General features: G+C 42.2%; 1 protein-coding gene across 3 annotated transcripts in view; it reads left to right on the top strand.

Moving 5' to 3' along the window:
* Positions 1–23,617, top strand: part of ANAPC1 (anaphase promoting complex subunit 1) — an 86,690-nt gene extending 63,073 nt beyond the window's left edge. For all 3 annotated transcript variants that reach the window (XM_058667620.1, XM_058667621.1, XM_058667619.1), the window contains exons 39-48: positions 5,690–5,776; positions 7,507–7,624; positions 8,483–8,560; positions 8,891–8,958; positions 10,382–10,520; positions 12,228–12,314; positions 14,415–14,510; positions 16,530–16,728; positions 19,634–19,768; positions 23,253–23,617. In XM_058667620.1, coding sequence (XP_058523603.1) covers positions 5,690–5,776; positions 7,507–7,624; positions 8,483–8,560; positions 8,891–8,958; positions 10,382–10,520; positions 12,228–12,314; positions 14,415–14,510; positions 16,530–16,728; positions 19,634–19,768; positions 23,253–23,368 — 1,123 coding nt within the window. In that variant the 3' untranslated portion in view covers positions 23,369–23,617. The remainder of the gene's footprint in view (positions 1–5,689; positions 5,777–7,506; positions 7,625–8,482; positions 8,561–8,890; positions 8,959–10,381; positions 10,521–12,227; positions 12,315–14,414; positions 14,511–16,529; positions 16,729–19,633; positions 19,769–23,252) is intronic.
* The last annotated feature ends 206 nt before the right edge of the window (positions 23,618–23,823 follow it).

The raw sequence follows: 23,823 nt of genomic DNA, 5'->3' as shown, positions 1-23,823 counted from the left end.
AGTTTTCAGCCTTACTGCTTCCTTTGCACCATTTGTCATTCTTCACAGCTTCATTCTTTTTTTTTGTTTGTTTGTTTGCAAGGATGATTATTTTATTAGGGAAAAAAGGACTATGTTTTAATAGAAAACTATAAGATAACACATAATAAAGAATGGTACTGGTCTTAAAAAGGAAACACAATGACAGAAAACATGATATACTACACATCTATACATCCTCCAGCATACTAGCTGCAGACAAACAGCCCTCTCCACCACCCACACACACATATGTACAGGTCATACAAGCACAGAGTTCTCAAACACATGGCATGGAAAGATAAACACCCTGATGACAGCTTCATTCTTTTAAAGACTACCCTAGGTTTTAATTATTTGTATTGTGTAAAAATAGTCACATCATAGGAGTACAGGGCAGTGAACTGTTTACTGTGAAAGCCTCTGTTACCCCACAGATGTACATTTGGAGCAGCATTTGCAGTTCAGATCACCTAGCTCTGTCTCTGCATCACTTATGCTGATCACTGTCACGTCCTCCCTAAAGATAACACCTGTGTGGTCTTCTCTCTTAGATTGATGTTGCCTGTTTTGTATTTGTAAAGATTAGTTTATTTATTTATTTTTAAGGCAGAGTGATAGAGAGGGAGAGGGTGAGGCAGAGAGATCTGTAGGTTTATTCTTCAAATGCTCACAAAGGCTGGGGCTAAGCTAGGCTAGGCTAGGCTGAAGCCAGGAGCCAGGAGTTCCTTCCGATCTGCCACATACGTGGCAAGGACCCAAGTACTTGGACCATCATCTGGTGTTCAACTGCATTAGCAAGAAATTGGGTTGGAAAGAAAGCAGCTGTGCTCTGACCTAGAGTGGGATTGTTCCACAAAACCTGTTCCAACCTGGTCTTGAAATTTAAATGAAATCATACTGTTTATGTTTATTCTTTTGTATCTAGCTCTTGCTCAGCATCATGTCTGTGAAATTCATTCATGCTGCATAGATCAGAATCTTACTCAAGTTTCAGTATTTCGTGGTGTAACTCTACTGTAGAATATTGATTTACTCTCAATTGATGGATATAGTCTTTTTTAATGTTAGCCATCTGGTGAGTTTATAGCCGTGACCCATTGTGGTTTAATTTTCAGTTCCCTGAATAATATCGGACACCACTTTATATATTTAGTAGCGTATTGTAAATCTCCTTTTGTGACGGCCAAGTCTTTTCCTACCCATTTTTCATATTTATCTATTTAAAATTTAGTTGTAATAAAATACATATACCAAAATATGTAATCTTACTCGAAGTATACAACTCAGTAGTGTTCGTTTTTGTTAGAGTCATACAACCAGTCTGTTTGATTTTTTTGTCTTGTGAACTAGATACTCTGTTCCCCTTACACAGTTCTCTGTTCTACCTTCACCCTGCCAATTCACTGTGTACCCTTTGGTTCTATGGATTTGGCTGTTTTCATTATTTGTTTAAATATTTGTTTTCATCCATTTGAAAGGATGAGCAAGAGAGAGAGAAATTGAGAGCAACAAATTTCATTTGCTGGTTCACTTCCCAAGCACTCTCCACAGCTAGGTCCCAGCCAGGGCCTGCAACTCCATCAAGGGTCTCCCATGTGGATGACAAGGACCAAAGCACTTGAGCCCGCACCTGCTGTGTTTTGGATGCGTTATCAGGAAGCTGGATGGGAAGCACAGTAGTCAGGACTTAAATCAGCACCTGGTCTTGAGTGATGGCTTGACCTGCTGGGCAACAGTGCCCACCCCTTAGGACTTCCTGAAGTTAGGGCCTAGCCTGTGGTCAGTTTTGTATATCATAGCTGTCTTCTACTCTTCGGCTTACCTTTGTCCTCTCTCAGAGTAGTGTTTTGATTTTCTTTTTTAAGACTTATTTATTTGAAAGGCAGATGATAGGGAGAAACAGAGAAAGAATTTTCCACCCCCTGGTTCACTCCTAATGGCCATAGTGTTTGGGGATGGGCCAGACTGAAACCAGGAGCTGGGAACACCATGCCAGCCTCCCACAGGAGTGGCAGGGATCCAGGTACTGAGGCTGCCTGCCACTGCCTTCCCAGGTGCTGGAGCAGGGAACTGTATCGGCAGCAAGACAGCTGGACTCGAGCTGTTAGACTGAGTTTCACCAGTGGCAGTCTTAGTCACCACTGCAGTGTCACAGTGGCCACCTGATGCAGTTATTGATAGTTGTCCTTTATCAGTTTTCCCAAGATTTTTTTTTTTATCTCTAGTAGCTTCTCTGTTTACATTTGGATCTAAAATCTACTTGTGGTTCCAGTGCAGTGGCCTGGTGGTTAAATCCTTGCTTTGCATATGCCAGGATCCCGTATGGGCACTGGTTCATATCGTGGCGGCCCCACTTCCCGTCCAGCTCCCTGTTTGTGACCTGGGAAAGCAGTGGCAAAACCTTGGGACCCTGCACCTGCATGGGAGACACGGAAGGGGCTCCTGACTCCTGATTCGGATTGGCTCCACTCTGACTGTTGTGGCCACTTGGGGAGTGAACCAGTGAATAGAGTATGTTTTACTCTGTAAATCTGCCTTTCCAAGAAAAATAACTAAAAGTAACATAAAATAATGTAAAAGGCATTAAACACTGCAAATTCTGTAGCAGTATCTTTACATAAAAAACTATTAAACGAGGACCTGGTATAGTAGCCTAGTGGCTAAATTCTTGCCTTCCATGCACCGGGATCCCATATGGGTCTTGGTTCGTACCCTGGCTGATCCACTTCCCATCCAGCTCCCTGTTTGTGTCCAGGAAAGTAATTGAGGATGGCCCAAGTCCTTGGGATCCTGCACCCGCATGGGAAACCTGGAGGAAGTTTCTGGCTCCTGGCTTTGGAGTGACTCAACTCTGGCTGTTGCAGCCACTTTGGGAATGAACCAGTGGACAGAAGATCTTCCTCTCTGTCTCTCCTTCTCTATAAAAATCTGACTTCCGAATGAAAAATAAATACGTTTTAAAAAATAATTTTAAAAATAAGAAACCTACCTGAAACTGATTTTTCTCTGTATGTTTTTATTTTTCTGTATGATTTTTTTCCCCCACTGCTACTGAAAATTTCCTTTCTCCAATATGAAGTGTACGTGTGTGCTTATTTCTGGGCTGCTAAATTCTCTTGGTATGTTTTCTTATAGTTGCATTAGTACCACCTTGTACATATTTTATTTGAGAGGCATAAATGCCAGAGAAAGAGAAATAGATCTTCCACTCCCTGTTTATTTCCCAAATGACTGCAGTGGCCACCAGTGTGCCTGACAGAGACTAGGACCCCAGAACTCTGTCTGGATTCCCATGTAGGTGGCAGGGGTCCCTGCATTTGAACCACCTTTTGCTGTTTTGCCAAATACATTAATTAGCAGGGAGCTGGAGAGGAATCGGAGCAGCCGGGGCTTAAACTGGTGTTTCAGTATGTGATATGTTGGCATCTCAGGTTCCATCTTAGCTTGCACCACATTGCTGGCCCCCAATGATTGTTTCTAAAGTCTTGATATCCAGTAAAGTACATTCTTCTTCCTGGGTTTTTTCTTCAAATGTATGTTTTTTTCTTGCTTTTTTGATATGTTCATATAAATACCAGAATTTGTCATTTTCCACATTATGCAAGCTGGTAAAATATTGGTTACAATTGCATGGATTCTATACGTTTGTTACAAGGGAATTTTCCAGGTTGTGCATATTTTCCAGGTATGTCGCTTCATTTATTTAGCTTCCATGTGTCTGACTTTGGCCAGCTGCTAAAATTTCTTGGCCTGAGATCGAGCTTACTGTTGGAACTTCCAAGAAGTATGTAAAGTGAAGATCATTGGAGAAGTGTGTTAATGTGCCTATAAATATTTTGGATCATTTATGATTTCTTCTTTTATTATTTTTAATTGCTTCTTTCCTTTCAAAATAAGCCCCTGCATTTATGTTGGGTGCTTCTTCACTTGGCCCTTGCATTGTGACTCCATCTGCTCTTTCGTGCTGAACAGATGTCTTCTTGCTCAGCTTTTCAAGGGATTTCGGTATTATAAGCCGTTATATGTCTAATATCTGCATTTAAGTAAACTTTGCATAGCTACATCGACATGTTGAATTCCCAAATTTATGACATTGTTTCTTAATATTTATCTTTGACTTTTCTTTTATCAAAACTTGTAGGAAAAAAATGGCCTATTACATGTACATGCCAAAAAGCGATATCTTTCTTTGTTTAAATTCTGGTCTCTCTTCTTCCCAGTTACTTAACTGTGTGATATGTATGGTTAATGCCAAGTTATTGGACACTGTAAATATGAACACAGAGATATGGAAAGATTTGGTTGTGTGTGTGTGTATGTGTGTAAAGTGGTATATATTTAGGGACTGACACTGTGGTATAGCAGGTAAAGCCATTGCCTGTGTTGCTGTGTTACACACACACACACACACACAAAACACACACACACACACACACACACACACACACACAAATACTGATTGGAGTCTGGCTGTTCTACATTTAATCCAACTCCCTGCTGATGTGCCTGAGAAGGCAGCAAAGGATGATCCAGATCATTGGGCCCCATCACCCATGTGGGAAACCAGGAACAAGCTCTGTTGTTTTTCCAAGTCTTAGCAGGGTGCTGAATCAGAAGTGCAATAGTTGGGACACGAACCAGGGCCCATGTGGGATGCCAGCACCATAGGCAGAAGTCTAGCCTACTTCACCATGGTGCTCCAGTGTTATTTTATATGATGTCTTGTACTGTTACGTTTTTCATAATATTTGTTAGAAACACTCTAGAATTTTAATCTAATTTACCTGCTTGCTATATTAAATTGGAGCAACAGCAAAATAATTTAAACTTAGGAAAATTCCAGAAGATCCTTTGCTGAGAAAATGTATCCTTTTTTTAAAAAAAAATTATATTACATTAAGAAAAAGCAGTTTATGTAAAGGCAGATTGCTGTTTATATACTCATTGCACTTTTAATGTTAACTTTTGCCCCTTTTTGTCCATCATTGTAAAGGAGTACTCACATTTTACAGAAACAGAAAAATGTTTAATGTATCTGGTGAAAGAGAATTCAAAAGTCAAGTTCACAGTTCTGTAAATAGATGTAAATAAAACCAATAGAGGTCATAAACTTTATGCATGACCCTTTTTTAAAATATGTATGTATATATTTTTTGAAAGGCAAGAGTTACAGAGAGAGATCTTCGATCCACTGTTCACTCCCCAGATGACTGTAGCAGCCAGGGCTGGGCCAGGCTGAAGCCAGGAGCTTCGTGTGGATCTCCCATGTGGGTGTCAGTCACACGAGCACTTGGGTCATCGTCTGCTATTTGAAGGGAGATGGATCAGAAGCGCAACAGCCAGGACATTAAACTGGCATCCGTGTGGGCTGCCGGTGTTGCAGATGGTGGCTTTGCTTGTTATGCCACAATGCCTGCTGTGTGTGACTCTTAATATTTACGATTGAATTCATGGTCTCCATCACTATGGTTTAGCTTTAATTTTGTTTATTACATTCAAGGACTGAAGTTTGCCAATTGTGAGATGTTGCTTCTGTTTTCAGTATATTGTGGATGATGAATAGTAACTGAAAACATTCACACCGTTGACACACTTATTGAGTGAGTGAGTGGCTCAGTGTCCATTTGTGCAAAGGGCCATTAGTGACCTGTGCCCTGTCTGCCCGCAGGTATTCTCTGAGCACCTCCAACTCCTCCATCGCCGCTCTTCTCTGTGCTCTTTACCCGCACTTCCCGGCTCACAGCACCGACAACCGGTGAGTCCAGAGTCTGCCTTCACTGTGGTACCTTCCGTTCTCCCAGAGGATAACTTGGTTGTGTTTTGGTCTCTTGAGCCTGTTTCTAAATTCACATTGTTCTGTTCCCGAACTTGTGCTTCTGGCTAAATCCGTTAAAAAGTATCTTTCACAAAATGTTAGGGGAAAAGAGAACTTTCGCCATCTAGTGACTGATTGTTGTTCCCTCATTCTCAAGTCTGTAGAATTGCTGTGAACCCCAGAGTGGCCAAGACCAAGTTATCATCTGGGCGAAAGTCACCGAGCAGAGGATAGTAACCAAAGGGGGTTCAAGACAATACCTTTTGTGTTTGCAACTAATTCCAAGTAAAAAATGCCTCTGATCGAGGGACAGTGGTTGTGAGTCCTTTCTTAACTTCCCTCTTTTATATTAATGAGAGTTGATTGGTGTAAATGACACTGAAGGAACCAGGAAAAACATAGCAAAACACAGCATAAAATCAACACAATTGAGAAGTAGTGCGAGCAGTGAAACCCCAGCACATGTGTAAGTGGTCCAGAAGCTTCGTATTTTTAAGCACACAGAACAAGCGCACTTCAGTTTCTGATGTAGCCGATCCCTCTTGCTTATGAATCACAGCTGAGGCGACCCCCGTGTTCAGGAAGGGTCAGAGCGCTCACAGTAATACTACCTAAGCCATCTTTGCTGAGCACAGAATGGTAATTACAGCCAGTGTCGGAAGAAAGAAAGCTGTTGTACAAAGTAACCTGATCTGAAATCGAAACTTTGATGATGGGATGGTGGGGTGAGAGTCTTGTTAAGTCAGTGCGTCTCTGCCTCAGGGTCTCACTCTTGTCATTTAGGAAAGATTTTTGAGTTGTTAAACCAAATTGTTGGCTCGTGTACAGTAATGAGCCACATTTATATGTTCCTGATCATAATGTAACTTAGCTATTTAGACAAAGCAATTTGATGATAAACATCAAAAATCTTTATATAATTGATAAATAACCAGGGTTTCTCAGATCCTTATTGATTTTTTAGAAATAGATTTGTGGGAGTAGTATGTTTCAATGAGATGAGGGAGCCTTTTGTTCATAATTTTTTTGGAAATTAAAATTTTCATCCTTCTGGGATAGTAAGTGATAAATAATTTGTGAATGATTACAGTCTAAAATGCAAATTTTAAAGTCCATTTTTTTGAAAAAGTAAAGCATGTATACACAAAATGTTGTCATAATCTCAGCTGTAAATTTTTAATGTGCTGTGTATTTCAAGGAGCTGTGTGTGTCTGCTATGCCATAGCACCAGCCCTCCAAAAGAGAATTTTGCATTGATTTTTTAAAAATTTTCTAATTGAAAATTTTGTTTATTTGAAAAACAGAAAAAGGCAGAGTTCCCACTCACTAGTACTCTTCCTAATACCCGCCCACAACAGCTTGAGCTTGGCCAGGCCAGCATTGAGAGTTGGAGACTCAATCCAGGTGTCCCACATGTTGGAACCGTGATTTGCTGCCTTCCAGGCTGTACATTAGTAGGAATCTGGAATTGGAGGCTGAGCCAACACTGAAATCCAAGGACTGTGTTGAGGGATACAGGTATTCCAACTGGCAGGATACTCACTTCCGCATTGCTTTTCCTTGAATCTTGTCGTCATCTTTTCAGAGTGTTGTTCACTTGGAGCTCTTTCTCTCACTTTGGGGCAGCAGCTGTCGTCACATGTTTGTTACCTGCTCTCTGCTTCGCACAGGTACCATCTCCAGGCTTTGCGGCATCTCTATGTGCTAGCTGCAGAACCCAGGCTTCTGGTGCCCGTGGATGTGGACACAAACACGCCCTGCTATGCCCTCATAGAGGTGACCTACAAGGTAGCTCTTCCTCCCTGTCATTGATTTATGATTCTGTTACCATTCATCCATCTTTGCAGGTCAGGATCTTTCAGTAAAAGGTTGATTTCTCATAAAAATTGGAGCTTCCAGGCTCGTTGGACATCCCATCCAAGCCGTTGAGACTCATTTAGTGTCTGTGACTATGATTGTTTTAGGGGTTATCAGTACTCTCTTGTCCTTACAGCTTATAGTTTGAACATGTCCCTGTGTGTTCTAAAAAGACCAATTGAGTTCTGTTAGAGTTGTAAGCTAAATACTTGAAATTCCAAAATTGTGTATTTGTTGAGAGACCTTCCGTTTAGATATATATATAGATTTCAAATCCAGTATTCTTCATTCATTTGAGAAATTATTAAGTATATTTTGTGTATCAACACTGTTAGCTACAGGTTTACAAAATGACATTGTTGTGTTCCTTCTCTTCACTGGCCATGGATATGGTGGCAATTGAGAGTATATATGGAATTCAGACACATGCCCTTGTCCAACTTTAGAGGGTTGGGATGGATTCACAGTGGACAGTGTTTGGGTTGTAAATTGCTAGCTGAGGGGGGCTTGTTTCCAGTGAAGAAGACGTGTGCAAAGACCCGCTTGAAGTGCAACCTTCAGTGTTGCTGGCCTGTGAGGAGCCAAACTCAAAGTAGTGAGAAGTGATACATGCCAGGTAAAGGGATTGAGGCTGTAGTCCTTTTTTAAGGCACGAGTATCAGAATTTTATGTCCCTTAAGTCTCTGGACATGTTTTGGGCAAGAGATAGGTTTGGAGTAGTGCTTGTTCCTTTCTGTGGTTTCCAATGATGGTCTTGTGAACTGTGACTGTACTGTTACATTTGTAAAGGGCACTCAGTGGTATGAACAAACCAAAGAAGAATTGATGGCTCCTACGCTTCTTCCAGAACTCCACCTTTTAAAACAAGTAAGTTGGGCTTGACTTGGGGATGCTTGTTCAAGGGGTAGGTTGAAACAGAACAGTGTATCATTAGATAGCTATGAAACTTTGGTAGAAAACAAGACAATAGCAGCAAAAGGAATAGTTGCTTACAACAGAAAAGGGCTTATCTTGGGAAGCTCTACTAGGAGATTAGATGGCTCAGATGTTGAAGCTTGTGGAATTTTTGTCTGGAAATGGAGCTTGGTCATCTCCAGCTGCCTCCAGCTAAGTTGCTGTTTGCTCTGAGAGTGGGTTTCAATTTGTCAGGCTAGGACTCTGCAGTTGGGGGTTGATTACATTTGTTTGTCTTGGCAGATTAAAGTTAAAGGCCCAAGATACTGGGAGCTGCTTATAGATTTGAGCAAAGGAACACAACACTTGAAGTAAGTATGTTAAATTTCTCAGATGTACCTTTTAGGAAGAGTCTAGGAAGTATATAGAAGTGTGAGGGAGGGTATCAGTTATTACCTTGAGTGTTACTTGTTACTCTTTCATCTCATACAAGATAATACACAGTCTTTTTTTTTTAAATTTGCTCTGCTTTCCAATAAAATAAATACATATTTTTTAAAAAAAAAAAAAAAAAAAAAAGATAATACACAGTGTGCCTTGAATAAAGTGTTCTGTATATTTGAAGATGGGTTTACATTAGAAAGTGAAAATTAAAAGTCAGAAATCAAACATAAATATTTATTCATTGAGAAATTTGAACTGACTAATTTGGAGGTAGTAATGGAATTATCTTTTGATAAATAATTTAAGAAAAGTTTAAGGAAAGAGGAATCTATTGTAATTACTGATGTTTGTCATACATCTTCTTTTGTATCTTTGTCATTTTTTGGTTGGAAGTTTCTTAGACATTTACAATTGTAATAGATTTCTTTGGGTGGGAATAGCCATATCCAAGTAATTACTTTGGAGTGTTAATGATTTTATTAATAATTAATAATTTTGAGTAGTATCTAAATTAAGTCTTTACAAGTTTCCAGAAAGCTTTATAAGAATGTAAGCTGTTAGAGTTTGCTCTCAATTTATGTATTCCCAGGCAGTTTGTATAATAGCTGTTTTTTGTGTTGTCTTATTTTTAGTTCTGAAGCATTCTTTCTTTCTGCTATCAGTGAATAGATATTTTAGTACCTCATGTATCTCATGTATGGTGCAAGAGTGCGTAAAAAATACCAAGATATGTCAGATAAATACGATCTTAGAAGCTCATCTTTGAGAAAATAATCAAATTGCCTTCTTAATAAGTGCCATAATTCTAGATGCCATAGAAAAACAAAACTTTAATTTGGGTTGTCATCTAGGGCTTGATTTAATTTTAGGCCAAATAAATAGTCATTCTTTTTTTTTTTTTTTTTAAGAATTTGTTTGTTTATTTGAAAGGTATTATTGAAGAGAGAGGGAAAGACAGAGATCTTCCTCCTGTTGCTATATTCCCCAAATCGCTGCAACAGCTAGAGTTAGCCTAGACTGAAAGCAGACGCCAAAAGCCAGGACCTTAGCAGGGTTTCCCATATGGGTGGTAGGTGCGTCAATATTTGGGCCATCTGCTGCTGCTTTCCCAGGAGCGTTAGCAGGGAGCAGGTTTGGAAGCAGAGCAGCTGACTTGGACTGGTACCCATATGGGCTTCTCGTGTTGCATGTATCATCTTAACTGCTCTATCATAGGACCAACCAAAAAATAATCATGTTCTTTAGTGGAAAATGAGAAAGACTTCATCTTGTGAACTTGGTATTGGAAAAACCTTTCTAGTCAAGAACTGCCGATGTTACCTCCTATTAAATTCATTCTTTTTCTTTTAGGTCCATCCTTTCTAAGGATGGGGTTTTATATGTTAAGCTCAGAGCAGGTCAGCTCTCCTACAAAGAAGATCCAATGGGGTGGCAAAGTTTGTTGGCCCAGACTGTTGCCAACAGGAACTCTGAAGCTCGGGCTTTCAAGGTAGGGGGTGTTGGTAGAATCTAGAAGATGAGAGGAAGTACTTCCAGATCCCACTTGCTTCCTCACTCATCCCTCTTGATTGGAAACACTGATTGGCCGCAGACTGTTTGCTGGCTTGGGGAGAAAACACTTTAAGATTTTTATTTAGCGAAAAGAAGAGTCATAATGTGATTATATCTTAACAGTGTAAAACTTTAAGGATTTTATTATCCTTCCATAATAGAGATGTACTTAAGTCATAAAAAAAATTGAAGATTTTTTTTTTTGCAAGCTAGCACTCTAAGTTTTGAACTACCTTTTGTTTCTTAAGAATTGGAAAGGATAAATGAAAGATTTAGTCTTTCGTCAGTGTGTGTGACTCTTATTTGCATGATACTTGAGTGCCGGTGCAGCGGTCTTTGAAGTGAAGAAATAGACAGATCTATATTCTGAGAGGATATGAAGAATTTCATATCTACTGGGGCAGAACCAGTATCTATTTTGCTGTACATTTTAGAACTCAAATAGAGTTCCAGCACCAGAAATATACCAATGATCTAGCATTAAGATGCCTGAATTCAACTCCTTTTTTGGAGTCCCAGGAGCAAATATCTGCCTGTTGAAGGCGCCAGGAGCCCGGAGGATGGTTATGTATAGCAAGGTGACAGCTGAGCTGCCAAGTGGCAAATAGAGGATTGAGTAAGCATTGTTTGTTCCTCCAGGGAAGGACACAGCTTATTTTAATTCAGTTCAAGCATTACATTTTGTTTATTTGTTGTTATGTCTCATTTTGGTTTAGTTGCAACTGAGCCTATGTTCTCAGATGTGATGGCAGGGAATTTTGCTTAGCAGTATTCAATAGGTTGTCTCTGAAGTACTCTAGAGGGTTTGTGAGCAAAACTTGACTTACATTAGTACAGTTGTTTCTTCTAAAAGTACAGTCTATCTCAAAGACTCTAATCCAGTTGTGGAGAAAGCAGGTCTGAGTTTAGAGTTGCGTTCCAATGGGGAAAGTGTATACTTTCAGCGTCCTTCCTGTTAGTCCAGAAAGATTATGAATTTCAGAGTGAAAAGTAGTTGTGCTTCATTTTCAGTCTTCAACTTATGACAGTTTGTTGTTTGGTTTGTTTATTTGTTCTTACCAGCTTTTTATTGTCTTGGTAAAATATATATAACACAGTTTACCCTGGTAACCCTTTGTAAGGGTGCAAGTTTAGTGCTAGCCATCACCTCTGTCTGCCTCCAGGACTCTGGAGGACCTGAGCCTCTGAGCCCTTGAAACACTCACTTCTCATTCCCCCTCCTCCTGCCCCTGGCCGTCCCCATTCTACTTCCTATCTCGGTGACTTCAGCTGATAAGCTAGGACCTCTTCTGTGTAGAGCTGTGTGGTACTTGTTGACTGTGATAGACTGGCTGTGCGTGGTAATCTTTTTCCTTACCGCCTTAGTTACAATTACCTTTCCTGCTAGGCTTTCAAGGAAAGAGGGGAAAGGCTTTTGGGGGTTGAGTTTTAGAAGAGAGAGGACGTTTATTAGTGATCTTTTGATAATTTCTGACTTTTTAGCAGAACATATCGATGAGACTCACGTGAGTTTGTAGCGTCTTAGGTTTGTGGGGACATGAGCTGAAAGGAGAGTGGCAGTTTACAACTGCACACATCACAGTGGGAGCCTAAGGAAAACAATCTTCTACTGTCTCACATGGATTATTGTGTTGTTTTTTTCTAGCCAGAAACAATTTCATCATTTACGTCTGATCCAGCTCTTCTGTCATTTGCTGAATATTTCTGCAAACCAACTGTGAATATGGGTCAGGTATGCATCATATTTGGTTTCTTAGCTCCAGCATAGCACTACAGGATTTGTTGTTTTGTTTCTTTTGTGTGTTTTCTTTTGTTTTGGTTTGGTTTGCTACATGTAAATCCACAAAACCATCTGTGATATTGGTACCTGTCCTTGAAATTGACAACATGCCTCAGGAGCATTGGGTGCTTTTTGTTTGGCAAAGTGTTGATTTTTCTGTAATAACTGCCTACTGTGATAACAGAACCGGCTTAGATGTCTGTGCATGGGGTAGGTATTGTAGCTTAGCAGGTGAAACTGCTGCCTGTGGTGCAGGCCCTTCTCTATGGGACTGGTCTGTGTTCTGGCTGCTTCACTGTCTGTCCAACTCCCTGTGATTGGCTGGGAAGAGCAATAGAAGATCACTCAAATGCTTGGGTCCCTGTCACTCATGTGGGAAAACAAGAAGCTAAGTTGCAGCCATTTGAGGAGTGATCCAACGGATGGAAGATCTCTCTGCTTCTCTTTATCAACTCTTTCAAATAAATAAGTGAAACTGTTTTTAAAAATAAATAAATAAATGTTCCTGGGCCTGGCGTAGTACCCTAGTGGCTAAAGTCCTCACCTTGCATGCGCTGGGATCCCATATCGATGCCAATTCATATCCTGGCTGCTCCACTTCCCTTCCAGCTCCCTGACTGTGGCCTGAGAGAGCAGCTGAGGACGGCCCAAGGCTTTGGGACCCTGCAGCTGTGTGGGACACCAGGAGGAAGCTCCTGGTGCCTGGCTCCAGATCGGCTCAGTTCTGGCTGTTGCGCCATTTGGGAAGTGAACCAGCAGATGGAATCTCTCTCTCTCTCTCTCTCTGCTTCTCTGTGTAAATCTTACCTTCCAGTAAATTAACATTAAAAAAAAGTTCCGTACATGTTCGTTTGGTAGCTTACAGTTTCTTGCATCTGTTCTCGCACCGATTTATATTCTCAGTAGTTTACACCTTTCTCTTCTTGTGATTTCATTTTGCTTAGTTTTCTCTGTATGTTACACCCTCTTTCTGTTAGTCACCCGTTTTGCTCAGAATTCCAGGAGTGCTTTACTGCTCTTTCATTCAGTCCACCATGCGGAGCGGGAGGATGGAATGTGGGAATTAGATGATCTGGAACTTACACCCTTTGTCTCTAAGTGTGTGTGTGGCCTTAGGAAATGAGGTCTCTTTATTTCCAAAAGTAGGATTACACTGTTATGCTGTTTTGATGGTTCAGTGAGGTCACCTTCCCCTCTCTTATTTATTTAAGTCTGAATATATGTTAGATGCTCTGCTCTGTATTTTTTTTTTTAAAGATTTTATTTTCATTACAAAGTCAGATATACACAGAGGAGGACAGACAGGAAGATCTTCCATCCGATGTTTCACTCCCCAAGTGAGCCGCAACGGGCCAGTGCGCGCCGATCCGAAGCCGGGAACCAGGAGCCTCTTCCGGGTCTCCCACGCGGTGCAGGATCCCAATGCATTGGGCCGTCCTCGACTGCTTTCCCAGGCCACAAGCAGGGAGCTGGATGGGAAGTGGAGCTGCCAGGATTAGAACTGGTGCCCATATGGGATCCCGGGGCGTTGAAGGCGAGGACTTTAGCCACTAGGCCACGCCGCCGGGCCCTCTGCTCTGTATTTTCTATAATTTTCTCATTTAATTCTTCCCCTGAGGTTAGGTCCTCTATCACTGTGGTTTATAGGCACAGTTCTTGGATGGGGTCCGTGTGTCCCTCCCCCAGCAGCAGTTGAACCTGTTGTCCTCCCAGGCTTGTTCTGCTCAGTGTTCTCTTGCACCTTCCTGGAGGCTGTGCCCAGTTTCTGAATCCCTCCCCAGCAGCCCAAGCAGGGACACCTGGTGTGGTTCATTTTAACCTAGTCCCTTTGCTTTCCACAGTGCTTCTGTCCTCAGCTGGCCTTTGGGACCTAATTCCATTTTGTTTTTTAATTGATGTTTACTGTTGCATGTACCAGGAGTTTTTGAAGAAAATCACTATTTTATGTCATTTACTATACAGATTAAAAATAAGCCTTAGTAGTTGTAATTGTTTCTTTGAATTGGCTTTGAGCTCTGTGTTCATGTGTTGCAATAACCTGACTTTCCACAGAAACAGGAGATTCTGGATCTCTTCTCTTCAGTGCTGTACGAGTGTGTGGCTCAGGAGACGCCAGAGATGTTGCCTGCATACATAGCGATGGATCAGGTAGGATCCCCAAACCTGCTCCAGTGTTTAATGACTTTATCTGTGGTTCAAGTATCCTACCAATAGTAGGACAAGGTGCCCTATATGTCTTCCCTTTTATTTTCTTGTTTGCTTTTAGAAATATTAAAAAGGAAGGCCTGACAAAGTTGAAAGCACTCCTAAAAGCTTGGAGTTTACAAGACAGAAGTGTCCCTTCTTTGGGGAGCAGTCCTCTTTTCCCCTTTAGTCCTTTGACCCCTAATGCGGAGAGAAGGACATTCCCTCTCTTCTTGTCTTGGTGTGCTTCTGTGGTTTCTTGCCTCCTTCCTAGTGAAGCCGCTTACTGGAACACTGAATGAACAACAGGTGATTAAGTTGAGTTCCATAAGAATGACTGTAAGTGATATTATACTTACATGATTCAACTTGCCAAACATTACAAAATCTAAATGGTGATTCGGGGAGTTGGGGCTTACTTTTAAATTTTTTTCTTTCTTTCTTTCTTTTTGTTGTTGTTGTTGTTATTGTTATTTTAAAAGAGCCTAAAAAGGCAATAGAAAATAATGCTTACCAGATCTCCTCATAGATCAAACCAATTTATCACTTTAGGTTATTGGTAATTCATACTGTTTTAACATTTATTTGAGAGAGAAAGAGAAAGAGACGGTTCTCAAAGGTTGATTCATTGCATCAATGGCTGCATGGGCCAAGGCAGCAAATCCAGGAGTTGGAAACTTGATCTAAGACTCCCAAGTGAGTGGCCAGAACACCAGTATGTGAGCTGTCACTTGGGTCACCCAGTGTCCACGTTAGCAGGGAGCTGGGATTAGGAGCCAAGCCAGGACTCAAACCCCGATATGGAATATGGGCATCTCTACTGACATCTTAACCAGTGTGCTATTGAATCGGGATTTCTAGTGTGAGATCCAGAATTTATAGTTTTACAAAGCTCTTCAACTGATTGCTATACTGAGTTCACACATCAGCAGTTGGGACTCAGTGTCTGAAGCCAAAGGGATAATCTCTAGTGGAGAAATAATCTTGTAAACCAAGTGTGGAAATACCTGAGGAATCACATTGTATCAAATGACAGTCCTAATTAAATACAGATTCCAGCTTAAGTAGATAGGTCCCCAGGCTGCTGCTTCATAGAGCGGAAGGTGTCAGTCTGTGGTGTGTGTGCTGCGCTGCTCCTCGCGGTGCCTCCCTTCAACACCAAGTAGGAAGCTATGTTTTGTAGTTGCTGGCTGAGGATGTCTTCTCTCTGTCCTCTGAGCCCTCTCTCTTCAGTCATGGGCAGATTCCAGGACGCCTGTGCCCTCTGTGTAAAGGTGGCTCTCAACAGCAGCCAGACCAGGAGTGCTGCTGTCGTTGTCTGATCCCTGCCATGCCATTGTACCCTGTCCGAGTTCCTCATAGGGGACTAACTAAAGACCTTTGGGGTCCTAATTGTTCAGGGTCTTGAGTCAAGAGCAAACTCTTGGGCCCCAGCGCTGTGGCCTAGTGGCTAAAGTCCTTGCCTTAAATGTGCTGGGATCCCATATGGGCATCAGTTCTAATCCCAGCAGCCCTGCTTCCCATCCAGCTCCCTGATTGTGGCCTGGGAAAGCAGTCAAGGACGGCCCAAAGCCTTGGGACCCTGCACCTGCATGGGAGACCCGGAAGAGGCTCTTGGCTCCTGGCTTTGGATTGGCTCAGCACTGGCCATTGCGGTCACTTCGGGAGTGATCCATCGTATGGCAGATCTTCCTCTCTGTCTCTCCTCTCTGTATATCTGCCTTTCCAATATAAATAAATAAATCTTAAAAATAAAAATAAATAAATCTTTAAAAGAGCAAACTCTTTAGCCCCCGGGGACTGCTCAAGTGGGGTCCTGTTGAAGATGAGGGGAGCCCTGTCACTGTTCTCAGGGAAGGGCCCTGTGGAGGCGGGATGCACCAAACCACAGAAGGGATTCCCCCCACTGCACTTATTTTAGGGTTACATTTAAAAATAGAGCACCTCACTCACCAAGTGGATTACTGTTCTCTCCTCCTCAAGGCTGTAAGAAGACTTGGAAAAAGAGAAATAGCTGATACCTCCGAGCTATGGCAGATTAAGTTGGTGTTAGAGTTCTTCAGCTCACGTAGCCATCAGGAGCGGCTACAGAACCACCCCAAGCGCGGGCTTTTCATGAACTCTGAGTTCCTGCCCGTGGTGAAGTGCACAATTGACAACAGCCTGGACCAGTGGCTGCAAGGTAATGGTGGCCTTGGACCCTTGGGCTTCGAACCTACCCTGGACTCCCAGCAAGATATAGTCCATTTTAAGCCAGAGTGGCTGTAGGAGTCATGTTTCTAGCTAGGTGAATTGGATTCTGATTATCTGCTTATACTTCTTTATAAAGCATGCACACAGAATGTGTATAGCATTGTAAATATCTCTTGATTCGGAACTTTGTTTTTTTTCCAAGCATCAGATCAGGTTTTCTTTCTGGTACCTCTGTGTCCTGTTTATTAGGGGTGTGGCCTGTCACCTACCTGAGACCAGCTGTCATTCCTGCCCCCTTTTCTTCTCTCCACTCTCTGTACTCTTAGGACTTGATGTATGTGTGTGGTGGGGAGGGTGATTTTCCCAGCCCTGAGAGCCAGGCAGTGAGCCCCTGGGGCATCGTGGAACAGTGACTCTCTGTCGGAAGTGCTGGCTTCTGATTGTGTGAAATGACAAAGTTATTTATAGTAGCGTCGAAGTGTTTCTCACGGAAGCAAAAAGGTGAGGCCTTTTGACTTCTGTATTCTGATATAAGTCAACTCCATGATTATTTTTATTCTTTTTAGTTTATTGAAATGCTTCCAATAAATCCCTATTGGCAAACTATCCACCTCTGAGTCTAGAAAGCAAGTTTCTGGAGAAAATTTGAAACAAGATGGTAAGACATATACATTGAAAAGTGGCAATTCCAAATTCTTTGTATTTTGAAAATCCATTTCTTTTTATTTAAAAGTCAGATTTTACAGAGAGAGGTCTTCCATCCACTGGTTCACTCCCCAGGTGGCCAGCACAAATGGAGCTGAGCCAATCTGAAGCCAGCAGTTTCTTTTGGGTCTCCCATGCAGGTGCAGGCTCCCAGGGCATTGGGCCATCCTCTGCTGCTCAGAAGAGGAGCTGAATCAGAAGTGGAGCATCCAGGACACAAACTGGCCACCCGTATGGGATGCTGGCGCTGCAACGAAGGGTGTTGGCCTTTTGAGCCGTCACACTGGCCCTGGCCCCCAAACTCTTTGTACTTTAATGGCTACATCCCATCTGCCCTTTTCTAGAGGGAAAATATGTTACTTCATTGGTTTTATTATTTTAATTCACTTTAGCATTTGACCCCTTTTTGATAACCTTTGCTATTGTTAAGAAATATGTCTTTAAATGCCAGCAACTTCTCTGGTCTGCAGTTTCATACATTGAAATGAAACTTCCATAGTGACCGGGCTCTCTCTCACACAGTGTCCTGGGTCATCCTTCTCCCCGCAGTGCACTGGATGATTTACAGCAGTGCTCTGAGCCACCATCAAATTTTGCTTTTTCACTCTCACTTACTAATAGTGTGTCATTTTTAGTGTAGAACTATATCCTCCTGTCTCATAGGTGTGTGCGCAGCTGGATTTGCGGGGGAAACAACAGCGGGACTGAGATGGGGAGCCTGTGAGTTGGCCTTCACAGCAGTGTCTCCGTAGAAATCAGATGCATTTATAGACTTAGGATCAGTCATTGTAACCCCAGCTACAGTTATGGAATCTGAAAATTCCAGATGTTTCCTGTGCTCTGGTTCCTTAAATTATAATCTTGGGAAAATAGGTTTTAGGTTTCAACTTAAAGTTTTAACTGTCTAATAAATGTGTTGTGGAAAACATAAAGCATATGGAAATTAAAGAGTGGTACAATCACTCCTGCCATTATTGTATCGGCTGAGCCTCATCGTCACCACATTCAGGAGATTTTTTTCTTTCCTAATTTGTGCCATTTTAGTTTCCCATCAGTGAAGTGGTGTCATGCAGTTTTAAATTTTTAATTATATCATTGTTTTTATATTTTATAGTCTTAGTGATTAATATAGTGTATTATTCTCAATTTGCATTTCCTTAATGACCAGTGTACTTTTATTTTGCTCATTGGTTATTTTACCTTTTGTTAACTGTGTCTTTCAATTTCACTTTGTTTTAAAAAGATTTATTTATTTTTATTGCAAAGTCAGATATACAGTGAGGAAGTGAGACAGAAAGGAAGATCTTCCATCCAATGATTCACTCCCCAGAAAAAGGAAAGTAAACCCAAAGTTAAACATTAACAGCAGAAATCATTGAAACTGAAAACAATAGTGATAAGTCAATAAAAAAAAAAGAATTGACAGGTATGAGAAAGCCATTGAAGGGAAGCAAGGAAATACCATGCTCACATTTCTTGATAAGCTATTCAAGAATCCCTTCTCTCCTTTAGTTTCTGTTCCTCTGCTGCTCTGCCCAAATCCCAGGTGTTTCCACCTCCCAGTAGACTAGCATCCTCATTGTTGTGTTCAGTGGAATGCAGTTCTTGGCTCATTTTGTCTTCACCATTCTGAGGCTTCCAACTAATTGCTGTGTCATAGGGACAAGATGACTGATCAGTTCGTGGGAGTGGTTCTCACCATGGTTCCTCTACGGTAGCAGATCACAGGGGAACTGGCTTCAGAAATGCGGTGCTTCTGGTCCCACCCCACCCAGAACTGCCTAGTCAGAGATTGTGCCCGTCTGTGTGTGAACAAGCTGTGGAGTGTGATCCACATGGGAGTTGGGGAGCTTGTCCTGGGCTGAGGTCCATCTCCTCGGAGGGCACACAGTGGAGGGAAGGATGCGAGAAAGCTGTTTGGGAGAAACCACAGTTGTCCACACTTTCTTGACACTCAGCACAATTTGTACACCTTGGCTTATGTCAGCTCTCTCCTCTGGAACACCCCAAACTCTGTAATGACAGGTATGTGGTCTAGTTTACCACAATATAAAAACTTTACCCAGTATAGTACCCAGTTACCATATGGCAAGTACTGTAAAAATCTTGATGAAAAGTAAGAATAGAGTATTCCCTGTGCCTTTTGATTCTATTGTCACTTGTTCATTGCATTTGTGTTTGTTTCACAGCCGGGGGTGACATGTGTGTGCACGCATACCTCAGTGGGCAGCCCTTTGAGGAATCTCAGCTGACCATGCTGGCCTGCTTCCTTGTCTACCACTCGGTGCCTGCTCCGCGCCACCTGTCATCGGTGGCACTAGAAGGTACTTGTATAGCGAAAGTCACCTTTTAATACCAGCAGTACCTACCTGGTTAGGTTTTTACTAAGTAGGAAAAATTTCTAGTGGGTTACTTTCTCTAGTTCTTCATTAATGTTCCATTTTCAGCCTTAAGATGTTTTTCCATTAAGAAAGAACCTATTAACTACACATGTGTAAACTTTCGTTGAAGTTCACACAAGGCTGGGTTCTAAATAGAATTCCAAACACTGATCTGCACCAGTGTCCTAGCTGTTCATTTCATCCTTCTATGTTAGCTCAGCCTTTAAGATTGGTTAATTTGAAAGGAGGGTCACGAGGAGAGGGAGACAAAGTTCTTCCACCTGCTGGTTCAGTCCCTGGATAGTTGCAAGCTGCAGGGCTGGGCCAAGCCAAAACCAGGTGCCAAGGACTCTGCAGTCTGTCACATGGGTGGCAGGGGTCCCAGTACTTGGACCATCCTCTGCTGTTTTCCCAGGCACAATAGCAGGGAACTGGATCACAAATGGAACAACCAAGACTCAAGCTAGTGCTTATAAGGGACGCCAGATTAGTGGCACAGCGGGTTATGTTGTTGTCTGTGTTCCCAGCACATATTCATTTTTTCATTTAATCTAAATTTTCAGTTGCTTCTCTTTTCTAAGATATTGTCTATGTAAGTTTATTAGAAACAGGCAGGAAGTGTTTCCACCTGTTGGTTTCCTCCCCAAATGTCCTCAGTGAAGCCAGGGCTCGGGACTCGAGCTGGTGTCCTGTAATGGGAAGCCGATCACTTGGATCACCCCTGCTGCCCTCCAGGGTCTGCAGGAGTCAGGGCCAGACGTGCATACTGAGCACAGGTGCTGTGGTACGAGACAGGAACATCAGAAGGGACATCCTAACTGCTGGACAAATGCTGGTCCTTTAAAAAAAAGGTCAAATGTGAGTTTCTAAAATTTTAAACATTTAAAATAAACAAGTATTTAGTTTGAACATGTTTAAATTTTTTCACAAGGGAATTTAAAACCAATAGTGTTAGCATTTTGACTATATTTTCTTAGAATATAAAAACAGATGCAAAGTTTGTTCAGTAAGTTGAATAATCAAATATAATGAATTCTAAGCATCTTTATTTATATCACCTTTCAAATTGATGCCTCTTAATTGAAGGTGAAAAAAAATGTTTTCAACACGAGGGAAGGCTATTCCATTTAATTGTATAAACTTAAAGTTTAATAGCTAAAATGGAATTGCTTGCCTGATTGCCGCAGAAATGGATACAAAATTCAGACAAAAGTCTGTAAGATGAGCACTTTAAAGGGATTGCAGCAGCAGCAGTACTGACAGTACTGAAGCCAGCTGAGATTGAGCAGTTCATAAGAAGGGAATCATAACAGGGACCCTTCTGTTTGCCCTGGCATTTCCCTCCAGGCCATTTGCCAGTTTAAAGCGCAAGTATCACCTCAGCAGAAACCTGTAGTGCCCCTGGGCTGAGGCGCCTGGGTAGGGCTTGTGACTGCCTGCCCAAGAGCCTGGGTCCTGGCAGGAGGTAACGACTGACCCGTCTTCACCTGCCTCTGCACAGCTGAGACCTGGAGATCCAGCACAGATCACACGGCTAAGAGGTGCCACGCAGTCCAGCAGTAGCATAGTGCCCGGGAAGTGGCTCTGGGAAGCACGCAGCTCAGCTGCTCAGGTGAAATAGTGGCCAAGGACCAAGTCCTGTAAGAGAGGGTGGAAGAAAACCTCCAGTGAACAGGGTTGAGAACTGCTCAAGGAAAGCATAGCCAGCAACTCTGTAGTTTTTAACATACAATATTCAATGTTGGGTCACAGTGCATATGGACTCATTAACATGTTAGCAGATAGAAGGAAGTTGAACAGTGAGTAAAAGTGACACAGTGACTAGTAAAAACAGTTTGAAGCCCTGAGAAAAATGGATGGAAAACACAAAATGGAGTATGTGACTGGAGCCCAGTAGAAAAAAACCAAACGTACTTACTGATCACAGAGTGAGGAGTGAGAAAGTAGCTTAACCCACTAGGCCACAACGCCAATCCCTAGTGTCTAAATTTTTATTGAGGTTGATAAACACATTTCACTCCCAGCTGACTGGCAGAGCCTGATTCAATAAAATGTTTAGAAAGCCTTGCCCCTCAATAGTCTGCAGAGCTAGAACTCATTCCCATGTTGGAGGATCACTGCTCTGTAGCCCGAGTCTCTTCCCTGCCCATGTTCATGGGATGTCCATGGAACCTTCGTTGCCTGGGACCCGTTAGGGTGCTCGCCGTGGCCTGGAGGCGGAAGGGCTGCATGAGGGGCTTCAGCTCATAGACAGTGGAGTCAAAAACCTTGGGTGCAAAAAAAATTGAAATACAGGCATAATTTTTGGTAATGCTTATTTCTGTATACTTTTTGAAGATTTTTCATCTTTGATTTCCAAGGATTTCAACTATTTTCACCAAAATAAATGTTTTGTTTTTGGTTAGATGTTCTGTGATTTTTTTTTTTAAGAGATGCATTCCTGTGTGCATGTGGTGGGGCTGAGGGGGGGTTGTGGGCAGGTGTGTAGCGGGGATGAGAGCAGGAAAGGAAGACGGAGCTGATAGAACTGTAGGCAGGGGCACTTCCCCCGTGCTGTTATGCTGGAATTCTTGACCTTGGTTGCAATCAGCCACTGAGCAGCTTTTTTTATGTCTGATTCCCTTCCTCGCCCCTCCCTCATTTAAATATTTAGCTTATTTATTTGAAAGGCAGAGAGAAAGAGGGAGAGACAGAGTAAGAGTTTCCATCCATTGTTTTGTTCCCCAAATGACTGCAGTGGCCTGGGGCGGGCCAGGCCCAAACCAAGACCCAGGAACTGCATCCGGGTCTCAGTGTGGTTTCAGGGACCCAAGTCTTTGTGCCTTCATCTGCTGCTTCCCCGGGTGCTATAGCAGGGGGCTGAATTGAAAGTGAAGAAGCTAGGACTCAAACTGGCACTCTGATTCTTTGGTGCCAGCATTGCAAGCAGCAGCTTAGTGCACTGCACCACAGAGCCATCTCCCTGGGCTGCTTTCACACTGAGGGTGCCCCAGCTGCACTCAGGAGAAATCCTGTCATGATCTAGAGGAGAGGCCTTGGAGCAACTTCTCTGGTGCTCATTTACAGCCCAACCCGTGTTCTTTGTTTTAGTTTAAATATAGAGTACATGAATTAAAAATTAAAATATTAGAACCAGTCAGAAGTCACTGAAGTAATAATTGAAGATACTGATTGTATTTGAATAACATCTGTATTTAAACAATATTACGAAAAGGTTCACATATAGTAATTCACTTTCTAAAGCACGGAAAGCTATGTTTAGATTTTTATGTGTAATCATATAGAGTGTGTGAGGGAAATTTCCTAATTATCTGGGTGATTGTGCTCAAAGAATGTCTGCTTTAAACGTGTGTTTCCGCGATGTCCTTGGAAGGGGTGTGTGATTTATTTGATGATGTGACCTTGTCCTTCATTTCTGCTTCTTCAGGGAGCACAAGCTTTGCTGAACTGCTCTTCAAATTCCAGCAGCTGAAAATGCCCGTGCGTGCTTTGCTGCGACTCGCTCCTTTGCTCCTTGGGAGTCCACAGCCGATGGTTATGTGACCGTCCTGGCGGCAGACCCACCCCGCGATGAGGCGACAGCGCAGCAACAAGACCCAACCTCAGAGCTAATGAGACCTTTATTAATTGTATAACATAACTAGAGGGAGATGAGCTACACAAGCCTCAATGTGTTTTATAAATCTGTGTGCTTTAAATATTCCAAGGAATCTGTTGCTGTCCACATTAACATTATATGACATAAAAGTGAGTTAAAATTACTTTTGTAAATAAATTTTTTTGGTTTGTTTTCAGAAATCTTGATGATTGCTTTGGTTTTGGAGTTGAGAGACAGCGGTTGGCGCAGGGTGGGTGGGAGGCGACCGTGCTTGACAGTGAGAGTGTTGAATGAAGCTGTGAAGTTTTACTTTCTGCATCGGTGAAAGAGCCTTCCACATTTCCTGAGATGCCGCGGTTGTCCTGGCTGAAGTGGTTTATGCATCCCGTGACGGTGCAGA

This window comes from Ochotona princeps, chromosome 8 (genome assembly GCF_030435755.1).
Source record: "Ochotona princeps isolate mOchPri1 chromosome 8, mOchPri1.hap1, whole genome shotgun sequence".
In the NCBI taxonomy this organism is placed as follows: Eukaryota; Metazoa; Chordata; class Mammalia; order Lagomorpha; family Ochotonidae; genus Ochotona; species Ochotona princeps.
Note: the sequence above shows the minus strand (reverse complement) of the source record. Positions and strands in the feature narration are given on the sequence as shown.